We start from the raw sequence: 15,035 nt of genomic DNA on the forward strand, positions 1-15,035 counted from the left end.
TAAATCCAAACTAAACGAAATGTTGGGAAGGAAATACATGAAAGTGATCATAATGTATGTTCCTCACCAGTTTCTGCCCAGAGAGGACTTCCAGCAAGGCAAGCAGCTTGACGCCATCCTTGATATCTTCAAATAGATCGCTCACAACAAGAGGCGGGATACGCTGGCAAGACAAAGAACTACATGTAAACAACTACATATGCATAATTATATTCATTCATTTTCTACTGCTTATCCTCATAAGGGTCACGGGGGTGCTGGAGCCTATCCCAGCTGTCTTCGGGCGAGAGGCGGGGTACACGGGGCACATATAGACAAACAACCATTCACACTCACATTCATACCTATGGACAATTTGGAGTCGACAATTAAGCTAGCATGTTTTTGGAATGTTGGAGGAAACCGGAGTACCCGGAGAAAACCCACGCATGCACGGGGAGAACATGCAAACTCCACACAGAGATGGCCGAGGATGGAATTGAACTTGGCTCTCCTAGCTGTAAGGCCTGCACGCTAACCACTCGATCGCCGTGCAGCCACATAATTACATTCATTCATTCATTTTCTACCGCTTTTTCTCCTCACGAGGGTCGCGGGGGGTGCTGGAGTCTATCCCAGCTGTCTTTGGGCAGGAGGCGGGGTACACCCTGGACTGGTCGCCAGCCAATCACAGGGCACATATAGACAAACAACCATTCACACTCACATTCATACCTATGGACAATTTGGAGTCGCCAATTAACCTAGCATGTTTTTGGAATGTGGGAGGAAACCGGAGTACCCGGAGAAAACCCACGCATGCACGGGGAGAACATGCAAACTCCACACAGAGATGGCCGAGGATGGAATTGAACTTGGGTATCCTAGCTGTAAGCCCTGCACGCTAACCACTCGACCGCCGTGCAGCAACATAATTACATATGTAATCTAATTGCCTAGAGAGTTTATTCTTAGTTTGAAGGGGATGCAAAGAGCAAGGATATATGTGAGGCATTAAATCCCCCCTCCCATACATAATAAGACATTAATTTCAACAGGAAATCCTGCTGCAAATGTGCCCAAAAGAGTGGTTTCATGTGCCGAATATGTGTGATAAGTGGAGTCAGTCAGAAGCTCAGCAGGCACCGAGTGGGGTCTCCAAATCCCCCAAATATGCTGATGATGTCAAACTGTATCCCTCTCATTGACTCCCTCGCTAACCTCGCAGACGGGGAGGGGGCGGGGGGGAAATCCACATATCTGTGTTTCTGGCCACATCAAGGACTTCTCTTAAAGTACAGTCACATGCTGGATGGGGAGGGGGGGAGGTTCAAACTAGCGGGCCATTCACAGGGAGATTAGCAAGGGAAAAAGGGTGGAAAGACGTGTGCATGAGTGTGTGTGGATGTGCAAGAGGGGGTATAATTGAGTGGAAAGAGTGGCAGCGAGACCAATAATGGAGGACAGAGAGCCAGTGAAGAGACCCCAAAGCTCACATCTGGCTAAAAATCAATTAACCCAAACAGTGCAGGCTTCTCCTATAATGGCATTGCATTGCTTTGGATGTTAAAATACACAGACAGGAAGTCCTCCAAAAAAGGGTTAAATCACCCCATGGGCTAATTGCAGTCAAATGTACCTTTTTTGTACTTGATGATCCCGAGGCTAATGAGGATATTTGTGGATAATTACAAAATAAGAAAGTAATATTCATTTCCTCGTCTGAGCCACATGAGCGTAACCACAAAAAAAATAAATCAAGGGGCTTAATGAGCTAATTACACATGAGTGTCTGGGCCATAATTGATTGTGAGCGGAGGAGCTTGGGGACGCTTGTCTTCACTGGGCTCTTGTTTGATTCCCCAGGCACTCCCCACTCAAGATCAGCAGAAAAGGAGACACAGGGTGGGGGGCAATAAAAAAAAAAACTCAGGAGCCATATTGATATAAAGGAACCATATTTGGTTCCCCCTTGATATTTGTAATATTTTGATGTATTTATATTAACATTATTAGTTAAGCTAAGTTTGTAGTATCAACATGTTTGCATTTGTCGCTTAATTTTATTTCTAAAATGTGCCACAAACCAATTAATAACAAGCTGCGCTCCACAAATGACCCCACGGGCCGCACTTTGGACACCCCTGCATTAGGATAAATTAAAGTCTACCCACATGTAAATCATAGTGTACATTTTTATATTTGGTGGTGAAAACGGATCCCTCCCCACCTCCCCAGTGTCCCGATAACTGCAGATCCTGACAAAAAATTGTCAGAATTTATTATGCTGAAATTATGCATCATTACTATCATTTGGGCCTGAATCTGAGGTGCAGCCTGCGGTGGTGCACACCTCTGCCAAGGCCAATGTTAATGGGTTCTTGGACCAGGTAGTTTTTTGCATAATCATTTTAACACCAGGGAATATAAAAACTCCAAGCAATGCATATGAAAGTGAGTCAGATAAGAAAAGTGCATGATTGTACCTTTAGAGGTGTGTGGGTTGGCATTGGTGGGTGGTACCCTGTTTGTGTGCTGGACAATTGACTTGTGCTGCTTGAAAAAGATTTTACATTTCAGGTGCGGGTAGATTAATTGCCTCGGGGGCCAGGTAATTAGCCCTACATATTGGGGTACAGAAATAGAGTCCTACTATACAGTATTTAGTATATGCATACAGTGTGTTTGTGAGGCTAATCAAACATCATAAGAGGTTCCACTTGGCTAAGTCATCTCTGAGTACAGTAAATCTGTTTGCCTAGAAAACGCCTCAGTGACGACGAGACCTCTCCAGCTCACACCGGCCACTCTGTAATTAAGCTTTAACCCACTCAGAGAGGATTTGTCATAACGCAAACTTGGATACTCAATGTTGTCACTCTGAAAACAAACTGAAACCCCGAAGAGCAATTTTAGGTTGCAGCCAACCACAATGTATCTCTTCAGACATCTTTATGGTTTTGCTCGTGTATTAACTGCTAACTTAATCTGGTGAAATACCCCCAGTAGTAAGAATCATTAATCGTCTTTGTGAATTACCGGTTCTCACACATAAATTCTCTGAGAAGATTCCTTTTGTTATACCTGTGGAGTACTAAAAAAAAAAAAAAAGTGAGGGAGAAGGGGAGCGACGGTGAAAAGAAAACACCCCCAACGCCAACGCCATGTCTCAACTCACCTAACGATTAATCACACGGCTTTAGGCGCTGAATTAAAGACCTGTGATAACTGGAGTGGCCTAATCATCTGCATAGCCGAGGGCGTGATCTATCCCTCGGAGAGCCGACTGCTAAACCAACTGTTAAAGCTCCTCTTTCTCTCACACTGCACAGGCTTTCTTTGGAGGAGCATCTCTTTTATGACCGTGGCCTTAATGACCTTGCTAGCTCGTCACAAAGCACTTTTAGACGTTTTTGAAGACAATTGTGGGCCAATCAGTATCGCCAAGGCAACACCAGCTGTTAGGTGACAAGGGCGAGACGAGAAAGTGTCTACTGTAAATGAGGAAGTAAATCACAGGCAGGGATGGCACTGTGAAGCCAGAAGCCAGACAAAAGATAAGGTACACCTGCACAATGTGATGACATTCAATCATATTTCTGGTGTCAGAAGTGGGATGGACCACCATGGCATGCCCAGTTGAAAGAACCTTTGGAAGAGGTTACCCAGGTGTATTAGGTGCTCTAAGTTGATCGGAATGGGGCATTTGTATGGTCTACCTTGGGAGGGGGGTCAATGGTGTCAGAAGTGGGATGTACCACCATGGTATGCCCAATTGAAAGGACCTTCGAAACAGGTTACCCCAGGTGCATTAGGATGATCGGAATGGGGCATTTGTGTGGCCCATCTTGGGAGGGGGGAGGGTCAATGGTGTCAGAAGTGGGGTGGACCACCATGGCATGCCCAGTTTAAAGGACCTTCGCAACAGGTCACCCCGGTGCATTAGGATGATCAGAATGGGGCATTTGTGTGGCCCACCTTGGGGGGGGGGTCAATGGTGTCAGAAGTGGGATGGACCACCATAGTAGGCCCAGTTGAAAGAACCTTTGGAAGACAAGGTACTAAGGCACTAAGTTGATCGGAATGGGGCATTCGTGTGGCCCACCTTGGGTGGGGGGGGTCAATGGTGTCAGAAATGGGATGGACCACCATGGCATGCCCAGTTGAAAGGACCTTCGCAACAGGTTACCCCGGTGCATTAGGTGCACTAGGATGATCGGAATGGGGCATTTGTGTGGTCTACCTTGGGAGGGAGGTCAATGGTGTCAGAAGTGGGATGGACCAAAGAACCTTTGGAAGAGGTTACCCAGGTGCATTACATGCACTAGGATAATCAGAATGGGGCATTTGTGTGGCCCACCTTGGTAGGGGGTCAATGGTGTCAGAAGTGGGATGCCACCTTGGAAGCATGTCTTTGTGGTATGTGTTGTGAATATCTATTTATTAGGAAATATTGATAATTCAGATGATATTTCAAAATTGTTTGTGCCACAATGCCCACCATGCCACTCCAATCATTCCTAAACAACCAAAACAGATCATGGCTCCACCCCAGTGCGCCTAAATATCCTACACAATAAATAAACCATGTGTTTGCTTTTGCTGCTATTAAAGATTCAAGCCATTTAGATATATTTTGCCGTGGATAATTTTCCGCTGGCACGATCCGGAACCATGATATCCTATATTATGTCAAGTGTTCCTCTCCATGGGCTGCCTTTTCAAATGAATTTTCTGCACGGTTCAAGGTCTCCACAGCTGTCTAAAGTCAACGAGGAAAAAAAAAAGCAGATTGAAAGAAAACTTAATTGCGTTGCACTGTGACATATTTACCTTGTCCGCACATTCCTGACCCGCTACCCAAGCGGTAATGGGTTAAATTGTGCAAGTTAATGCTGTGTAATAAAACAATTACACGCTCATAATAAAGCCCTTCAGTCTGGCAGCTGCATCAGGTGCAGATGTCCAGTGTTGAGTTCCAGTTTGTCTGTGCGTATTAAGCTGGTATCCACAACAATGGAAATAGTTCCATATTAAGAGAGGAAAGGTTACCAAGACTTTAAATAACTGATGTTAACTTGTCGGCTGTGTTAATTGCTGTAATGTGAAAGTGGTAATTAGAGTGAGCATAAATCCTTGCTCCCAGCTAAATGAGACCGGGAGGATGAAAATAACAACTTTGCGTGCCTGTTGGTGTATGTGCACCGTCTAAGCCAGCACGTGGGTCCCATGACCGGCTCAACAATGTGTTTTTGAGCAATAGAGCTTAATGTCATAGTGGCTGGAGGATAGGAAAAAAAAAACACAAAGAAGCATAAGGAACTGAGGACCCACAACAATAGTGTTGGCGGCTGGCATCAAACGCCCTCTTACCTTTGCCAAGTGGGAATTGATCCATTTGGTGAACGTCCGTTTCTGCACAGCCTCCTGCTCATCTGTAAATCAGAGCCCAGAGTGTCGCCATAAACAAAGGGGGGGATTATAACACCATGTCATATTGTTTGTCATAATAACTTTATTACTTTCTCTCAAAATCTGTGTTGTCAATTGTTTAGAGCTTCATATTAAAGCAGTGAAATGAGCAACTTGACATTTAAACATCTCAAAAAAGCCAAACACACAACATAATTCAAGTTGAATGTTCATGTTTTCAGTGTATTTATACTGTATTTTATTGTACTTTCACATTAAGAGTTACGCAGTGCCCTCGAACACATCATCATACGAGCAACGTCTGACCAGCGTGGAGTGAACATGGCGAGTTATATCCTGCTTCAACACAAAGAAATGAGACAATTCTGGAGTTTTTGAGAATGAGAATGAGGAACTTCAATGGAGTTAGGTTCCTCAGGCTGGTAAAGTTAGCCTCTCGTTTTCATATCAATTTTGGTACCTTCAAAGCAGCGACTGGATTGATTATGATTGATGAAAATTTTGTTACTAAATTTCATATGCACATTTAAGTACGGTATGAGGAGATTTAGCTCTGAGCCTCAGGTCTAGTAGTCAACATTCCATTGTAATTTGCTGTGGGAGATACACTAGTTACACTTTGTATTGTATTTTATGTTATTTGAAATGAGTATAAAACATGAATATAAAACAAGATGAATTATTGATTATGAATAAATATTTCCCATCAAATGTGCACACAGTATGCAGGGGTACTGGAGATAGAATCAGGAGTTATTAAGTTTAGTTGCTGGCAAGTGTGACAATGTTTTTTCTTGCCATCTTGTCTGCGGCACACTGCAATATCCTTGAGATGTCATCAGTGAGAGAGGGACGTCTATATTGGGTTCCTTTAATAAATACGCTGACAATATGATTAAAGTCAAGTTGGCTAGTGGGTCACCAGGTACAGTGGGCAGTCAGGTGTGTGAGTGTGTGTGAGGGACAGACAGAGAGTGAGTGGGCTGTTCATTCATAATGCAGATACTAAAACGAGTCAGTGAGCAGGTCTCTCTTGGATGAATTCATCTTTTGATTGGTTGCAGCAATGATCAAATATTGATGACCGGTAATATCGTAAAGGAATGATTTCACCCGACCATCCATTCTAAAGACAGAACACGCCTGACGGTGAGCATCGATGGCTGTGTGTGGTGCAGTCGGTCTGTGGGACGAGGTGACTTTGAGCTGGCATCCATTCAATAGCACAAAGGAGGGGGTAAGAAAACGGCAACCTCAGCAAGCAAGCCTTAGAGCGGCATTTTACCACTCTTGATTACCTACTCGGGCAGCATTAGCCAATATCATTAGTCTCATCAACAGCCGCTAGTCTCTTATCTTAATGAAATATCATTAAATGGTGGTTGCTGTGGTAACAAGCACTAGTCCACACAAATGGAAGGAAGCAGAAGTGAAAACTCAATGTGGAAAGTGGCAGAGTTAGGTGACAAACCAAAGCATTTTCTTTTCAAATATCATCAAATCTGGACAGAATTCAAAATATGAAGCCAGTCTCACTTCAGACGTCTTGAAGTCCAAGTACAACTCAGAGGCCTCTAAATTTGCAAGTTCCAAGTACCATCACGTATGACATGACACAACATCTCAATTCAGTGATCATAAAATTGTTTAAAAAAATCGCTTCTACTTTTAAAAATTGCTCTTCATTTGACAGGTGCCAATCATGCGCTGTGAAGAAACTCACAGAGAGCTAACATCCCATTGGAAATCGCAAGAGGTCATCATACAAAGAATGCTAAAACCATCACACAACAACAAAGGGTAGCTAAGAAATATACAATACAAATACAATACAAGTTAAGAATTTTGGTGGCTTCCTGTCATATGAGCAAATTTTTACTTGTATGACTTTAAAATACGCATACAGGAAAAAAATGTTTAGCCCCTTTCTTTTCAGTTACCTACAATAAGAGGTTCGGATGTCAAACAATTGATGTAATATCTCAACTGCAAAGAAACCCAACAATATTGACAGTCTGAACATGATTTCACCTTATTAATTATGTTGTTGTGTATGAATAATCAAGTTCATGACATTCTAAGTAACATGTACACACATATAGTCCATATAGTCCATATAGTCCAAATACACTCATCAGTTTCTGCAGTTGATGCAGTGGCATCTCTCCAAAAACTCATCCAAATTACCATCATTGTTTGAGTCCACAGTGGGTCTCGAACCTGCCACCCCGCCCTCTATAAGTCCTTACAGATGGAGCTCATGCTGCACCCCCTCCCCTAAAGTATATCTATCACCCGCTCTCCACAGCTGAACAAATATCTGACTTAAGACACACACACCAAGCCCAAACACTGACATACACTTCCATTCAGAAGTATTTGGCCAATCACAGCTTCAGCAACTACACTCATTGTCCAAATACTTCTTAACCATATGTACTGCAGTGCCATATTAAAGTCACACAACCCTGACACACACTCCATGCTTTCTACTGTCTTTTTTTAACTCACGGGCAGACTGCACACTCACTCACCGCGCAGGTAGCGGTAGAAGCCGGTCACAAGGTTGAATGATACGTTCTTTTTCGGGGAGGCGTCGCCCCCTGCTCGTCTTGCCATGTCGTACCCCGGAATGCGCCTCTGTTCCCACCTGCTGTCATGGGGGCGTCGGAAGGACATCCGAAAAAGAAAAGCGAAGGAGAGAGAGGCTACACTTTGCCCTTGTGCCTGCCCTTGCTGCTACCTTTTTTGTGAGAACTGTTGCTTTGAGGCTGTTCTTCTTCAGATTCTTTTCTTCAATGTCCTCATGTCCCGCAGTAACAGTCAAGTGTTTTTCCTGCCTGCTAAGCAGCTCAGGAGTGTGAAAAAGTGTGTGTGTGTGGGGAGAGTAAGTGTGTGTGTGTGTGTGTGTGTGTGTGCAGCGCCGGCTTGCCTCAGCATCAATCTTTCTTGCTTAGTGCCGCTCTCCGTCTCTCTCTCTATCAAGCACGCTCACTAACACCTCAGCCCCTCCCTCTTCATTTCCTACTGTAGGCTAGTGGGTACCAAGCCTCCCTCCACTTGCCAGCCAATCAGAAAGCACGGGAATGTGTGATGTCACAGAGCATTTTGGTGGCATTGAGGGGCACCGTTCACAAGCAGGTCGGGATGGGAGGAAGTGGGAGCTCTCTTTCTACACTAACATTGCTCACAATGGCATCCAGGAAGCATGCCTTGCGAGCTCCAGGCGCTCGCAAATACACGCTGTCTCGTCTTGCTCTCTCATCCGAGCTGACGGCATGCTGCGCTACCAGGCTGCCAACTTTCTTTTGCACACAGCCTGCAGCATCACGTGCACGATGACTGTGACACTGTCTCATCCTCTACTCTACAAAACAACTCACTTCCAAGACAAGCATGGTCTGTTTTGCAGCTTCTTCATAGCCTCCGCTAGCATTACTTTGGCGAGTATTTTATACTCCAACAAGTCAAAGTGCTCCCACACGTCCAATTTTAAGCACTAGGAATGTTTACATCTGACGGCATCAGCGTCTCGGTAACTTGCTGAGGCTAGCAATAACTAAAGTAGCGCCTATACTGACCTAATCGCACTTGACTGAAAGGAGGCTGATTTGAAAAGGACAAAATATCAATATATATCACAACATCGATAAGAATGTGGCCTATACTTCCTATTGGTTAAAAAAGTTTCCAAATGTGAACAAATCAGAGGTTGACTTGGTCAATTCTCATAGACTCTTACTATACATACTAAACTCAATACACTACTTCACACTACTCCCGTCACGGACACAAGGGTAGAAGAATCACTATTCCTTTCATCGATCTCCATCACGACCTCTGCCTGACCCATACAACCTCTTACTTATACAGCGTTTCGCCTTCCAGGCCCTCCTTTGACACACACACACACACACACACATACACACACAAGTAGCGTGATGCAATATCAAAGCACAAAAGCTCTACTTTGAAATCTCCCATTGAAGAGGCCGGGAAGCAATATTACCATGCAGCATGCAGTGGATTTCCTATCAGCCTTAAAGATGAGAGAACCATTCATCATGTTGTACGATTTCCCTCTTTTGTTCTTTTAGGGTGACCCCCCCGTCCCGCCGTCCATACACATGCAAGGGATTTTAATTATAAAAGTCATCCATAACCAATGGCAGCTGTCGTCTGTTATCTATCTGCTGATAATCACGCAATATGACACTTCTCCCTGGCCGTGAACAGCCATGAAACAGGCCGTCATGGCCTATTCAGGCAAGTCCACTCTCCATTTCACCTTTCTCTCTATTGTATATACTTTATATCTTATGCACAGTGCCTTTCCTTGCACGGTGAGAACTACAATAGACTGAAAATAAGCCCGAAAACATTTAGCCACGATAATGACGGAGGCTACACTAGCTAATCAGCACATGTTGTTTCTGTTTAAAACAGTCAAGCTAAAAGAGATGTCATTTGATTACTTCTGCAGTACTGCGCAGAAGAGTGGTGGAGCTGTCCAAGGTGCTGAAGCAAAAAAAAATTAAGTGGTTCATTTATTCATTCATTCATTTTCTACCACTTATACTCACGAGAGTCGCTGGGGTGCTGGAGCCTATCCCAGCTGTCTTCAGGTGAGAGGCAGGGTACACCCTGGAGTGGTCACCAGCCAATCACAGGGCACATATAGACAAACAACCATTCACACTCACTTTCATTCCTGTGGACAATTTGGAGTCGCCAATTAACCTAGCATGTTTTTGGAATGTGAGAGGAAACCGGAGTACCCGGAGAAAACCCACACATGCACGGGGAGAACATGCAAACTCCACACAGAGATGGCCGAGGGTGGAATTGAACTTGGGTCTCCTCGCTGTGAGGCCTACGTGCTAACCACTTGTTATTTTGAAATTTATGTCAGGAACTACTGACAAATACTATGAACTACTATGTACTGTAGCCTCCCTGAAGGCTTCAACGGGTGAGGAGAGAAAAAAAGCCAGCCTCGGGACAAAATCAAAGCAAGATGATGAGCAGTGATGGGACTTGTTAGGAATCACCGGGGTAGTCCAGGGAGGAATGTGAGCAGATGTGGACAAACACTGGAATAAACCAACAGAACCCTTCAGGCTGCAGCCCTCTGGAGTGCTCTACTGGTTTTCATAAGCGAGAAGAAGTGGGGCTACAGAACCTCAGCTGCTTCCTCAACAAAGAGCCCGGAAGCCCAGAGAGGTTGAAGAGGTTGAACGTGGGTCAGTGCAGCTACAGTACATCCGCACAGCTGCAAGGTTTGGTGAGGACGAGAGGAACAGCCTCTTTTCAGCTATTAAAGTAAAAAAAAACATCTCCTGCAGAGTGAACAGGGATTGCTATTTGCTCATACTGTTCTCATTTTAGCCATAGGATATTTGGATGTGAATTCTTAGCAGCTTAGCTAATCTTATCAGACGTGTGTAGGGGCACAGCACCACCTATAAAGGAGAAGTAACGCTACTATTTGGAAGCCTGTGTTTAAAAAGACATTTTTTTAACTTGAACTTAACTAAACAACAGGGCATGTTTGTGTGAAACAGTTTCTGGCAAGAAAAACGTAGCCACTCAGTAACAAGTATATTGCAAAAAACAGCAGCAACAGAACCAATGTTGTAATCAAGTCAAACCGCTCAGCCAGCATGAATACTGCTGATGAGTTGATGGTAAACAACAGTACGGCAGGTGTAACACACAGCTGAGTAGAGCAATCTACATTTTAAAGCGCATGCAGAGGTAGATAAACTTGCTGGACACTGATCTCTCATGATACTTTAAACATAAATAAGAATTTACATAGACTCACACATTAGAATTGACTATTGTCCCATCAATGTAACATTCCTGACATCTAGTGAACCGGTGTTGTACAATACTACATTCACTACAATCACACAGGAGCTGCTGTCAGCCACAACTCACGCCAGTCACAGGCACTCTCCACACTGCTAACTATGCTAAGTGGTTACAATGGTAACACTCGGCAACTCTTCCTCAGTAGCTAGCTAACGTCACACATGTCACTTGCTTTTTCACCTGGTTTGGCTCCCACTATCACCCCTCAACAACATATAGTATAACACATATTCTCCAGCGGGTATCTGCAGCTGTGTGTCGGGCTTTGAGTCCTCGCTCCATGTCCTTCCCCTCCTGCTCAAGCTTGAAAAAGTGGCGACGTAGCAAGTGAATGGCACAGACAAGAATGCGAGGTGCAGTCATAGACATTGGGTGCATTACTATTACTGGTTTAGAGCTTTATTTGTGACAATTTTGACTCTCAATGCATAAAATAATGCTGAAAATGTGTGGGGGATACATAGTGGCCATCTACAACCTTGCGCTTTGAGTTGAGTCTGGCTCAAAGATAATGTGAGTGCATGTGAATAGTTTCAGTCAGAATTACAGTGGCTCACTAAAAGAGGAAAAAAGGCAAGACAAGAGGCTTTTTCCGTGGTGCTAATGCATCTTTCTCTGCAGCGCAACATTAATGGAATGTCCCCGTGAAAGCTATCATGCACTAAATGGGTGGCTTTGTTGTTGTTATCCACTGTACAAAGTAATTACACAGATTGTGGCGCTCTCCACGCTCCTCTCGTGGTGTCTTTATGCTCGTTTCTAGATTTTCGCTCTTCTCTTTCAACTCTACAATGCCTCATTTAAAGAAAAAAAAAACTCAAGCACTTCCTGCCACAGCTCTTAAAGCCCAACACCCTAACATGGGTCCATTCAGCCTTGCCATGCCACTTCATTTATGGTCCAACGTGGAAGTGTGGAAGTGTGCAAGCGGCGGAAATCCAAATGCCGACCCATTAGCATGGCTAATTACATTTCAGTAATAATCACACGCACATTAAAGAGGGAGCTGGAGGGGTGGGGGACACAAGTCAAAGTGATTATCCAAACAAGCGCCGGGATTCCCTTTTCAGGAGCAGATGTGCCGAGGAGTAGCTGACAAAACGTGTCCTAATGTTCATAAAAAGAAGGGTGACAATAACGTCTTAAACAGCTTTCAGCACCTGCAGCACACATGCAAAATGGCACTCCAGCCTCTGATAGATGAACATCATGGAAAAACACCATCTTTTCAATCCACAGACAAGCAGACAATTGAAACAAATCATGATGAAGTCAGCACTGAGGGTGACACTCAATTCAGCTTTAAAAGAATATTATGACATTTTGTGACCATTCTGTGTGTGTGTGTGTGTGTGTGCAGAGTGGGTCAGACAGTCTAAGCTCTTTATCCAGGTTCAGCGAGTGGACCACCGCACATTACAGGCACCACTAAGTAAGTGAAAGGACTGGCGTCAGCAGCACTAACTCAATCACTACGCCCGCTGCGGTAAATTCGGTTAGCGTGAAAGAATAGCATCCAGCTATACTCTCCCATATCTTTTTGTTTAGTAATACTGTAGGGGACAACATGCACAAGAAAGGCTTTCTGCAGATTTTGTGGGTATAACATGAAAAGGTTCCACATTGTACTATCTTCCAACTATTTTAAAATGGTTTTGAAAATCTACAAGAATCACTGAAATACAGTAAAACCTTGGTTATAGTACGCCCCGTACAATACGTTTTCCACAAAAAATTTTCCGGCTCTATAAATGCCATGTGTATGTCTGTTTTCCTCGTCTCTCACCTCCAAAACAGAGGTTTCGGTTCATAGAACAACGGCAAACAGAGTGAGACATATCATCAGTCACAGTGTCTCTGTGGGGGGAGGCGGGGTTGCTTGCATACACACGGCAAAAAAAAATGAGCTTTGTGATGAGCAATGCAAGGTTAAGTTAGGAGGGAAAAAATATGCCTACACAGCAAAATACCACACAAACAAACCAGTATGACAAATTTATTTGCCCTCCTCAAAACATATCCACTCAACCCAGTTTTCCCATCTACGGAAAAAAATACGACAGTCAGCAGAATAGCGCAAAATAGTGTATTCACAGAAATCCATCGCAAAAAAATGCTGCTCTTTAATACAGTTGAAAAGGCAGCATTTCAAGAAATGCTGCAAATGTTACAGTACCAATTACCTGTGAGGAAATACATGACACAGGCACCAATTCCCCAATTTTACATCGGCCTAGAAGGAAATAAAACGAGGATTTTAAAAATTCCAATAAAGACTAAGAATGACTTTTTCCCACAAAGTCAGGAATGTCAGAATCGAGACCTTATCAGGTTAGCTGACCCCTCTGGGGTCACCTCTATTTAAAAAGTGCTCAATAGGGTGCCCAGAGGCCAAAATTTCCACCATCCAATCACACAATGTCGGTCAAAAAAATGGGGGACTTCCTGCAGGTGTCTGGGCGGGATAGATAAGAGCGAGGCAAAGTATGAGCGAGAGAGGCTGAATGTGGGTCACATGTCGGGGTGTTGGGATGCTATCTGTGAGCACATTGTGCCGCACGTCCATCAAAAGGATCTGATGCAACCCATCTGACAGACAGCATCAGAGATAGCAGCACAGCGATTCACAAGGGGAAGTGTATCACTGCATCAGTGTGGCCTAGAGAGCTCATTTTACCTCACGCTCAATTCAGTGGACAGATCGATGGCAAAATGTAGTTTGGAAAGACACTCTGACACTTTGAAGTAGCGGTTAGGGACCGCATTTGTAATTTCGTCAGAAACTGAAGCTGAATGCGGAGAGACGTTGCTGGAACTGCCAAAGAAAGGAATGAATAGAGGATTTGAAGGTTGTGTCTTGCATCACAACATAAAATGAATTCCTCTGCTCCAGGGTCACACTTTCGCCATCATGAAACATTCAATAAAGTGTGTCTAGTACGGGATCTCTGGAGGTTTCGACAAACCAAATCTGTCGGACACCTTTTTCAGGTTGAAAGCATGGCGCCCTAAGTGAACCAATCCTGCGTATCAAACCTTCAATGGCTGTTGGGCTTGGTGAGATCACAATCTGAAACTAAATGAGACCCACTCCACAATGGGATCACATATGGTCCTCGTGGGCCCTTTAAGAGTCTGTGTTGGATGTCATGTGACCGCTTTTATGGAAGATGAGTAGATGCTAGGGACTATTTACGCGCCGCAGGTCCGAGGCGACATGGCTTTCGTTTTAATGTGCTAGCGACCTTCACAGGCTTCAGTTTAACCACTCGGCTAAAATGGGCGCTCCCAGCGGAACAATCAAGGCCTACAAGATGCATCACAGCTAGGTCGGTTGTCTGTTCCGCTGCCTGCGTTTGGCGGGGATGAATAGGCGGCGCCGGAAAAACCAAACAGGAAGCTGGCACGGCTCAAGGTGACCGTCTGCTTGGGCCTTCCTTGGCTGCGGCCGAAGCGTCGTGTCGCCCCTGGCAACCGGATAGCAACCTGGCTGTGGGCCAAACGGAGGGTCTGCGCCAGTTCCACCGGCAATCAGAAGCTTAAGTATTTGGCGAGGGGTTTTTTTCTGTGTCCGACTGCCTCATTGTCTCGTTATTTTTTTTTTTTACCTCTGCCAAGAAGGTTATGTTTTTATTGCTGATTTTTTGGTTTGGTAGTAGTATTACGCAAGTATGACTTCTACTAATCTCCAGTAGAACAGGATCAATGATTCTTTTACACATTTGGTAGCCTATGAGTGCCTTAAA

At 44.3% G+C, this 15,035-nt stretch overlaps 1 protein-coding gene across 17 annotated transcripts in view; it reads right to left on the reverse strand.

Annotated features, from left to right (window-relative positions):
* The window catches only part of syne1a (spectrin repeat containing, nuclear envelope 1a), a 114,124-nt gene that overhangs the window by 95,113 nt on the left and 3,976 nt on the right, over nucleotides 1-15,035 (reverse strand). For 15 of the 17 annotated variants that reach the window (XR_009120165.1, XR_009120166.1, XR_009120163.1 and 12 more), the window contains exons 1-3: nucleotides 7,947-8,409; nucleotides 5,353-5,414; nucleotides 68-163 (exon numbers count right to left, since the gene is read on the reverse strand). Coding sequence is in view for 11 of the 17 variants with exons in the window: in XM_058056447.1 (XP_057912430.1) it covers nucleotides 68-163; nucleotides 5,353-5,414; nucleotides 7,947-8,091 (303 nt within the window). In the remaining 6 variants the exon portion in view is untranslated. Of the gene's footprint in view, nucleotides 1-67; nucleotides 164-5,352; nucleotides 5,415-7,946; nucleotides 8,410-15,035 lie in introns of those variants that run through there. The other 2 variants (XM_058056442.1, XM_058056443.1) reach the window with 1 other exon arrangement.

Source organism: Doryrhamphus excisus, chromosome 19 (genome assembly GCF_030265055.1).
Source record: "Doryrhamphus excisus isolate RoL2022-K1 chromosome 19, RoL_Dexc_1.0, whole genome shotgun sequence".
Taxonomy (NCBI): Eukaryota; Metazoa; Chordata; class Actinopteri; order Syngnathiformes; family Syngnathidae; genus Doryrhamphus; species Doryrhamphus excisus.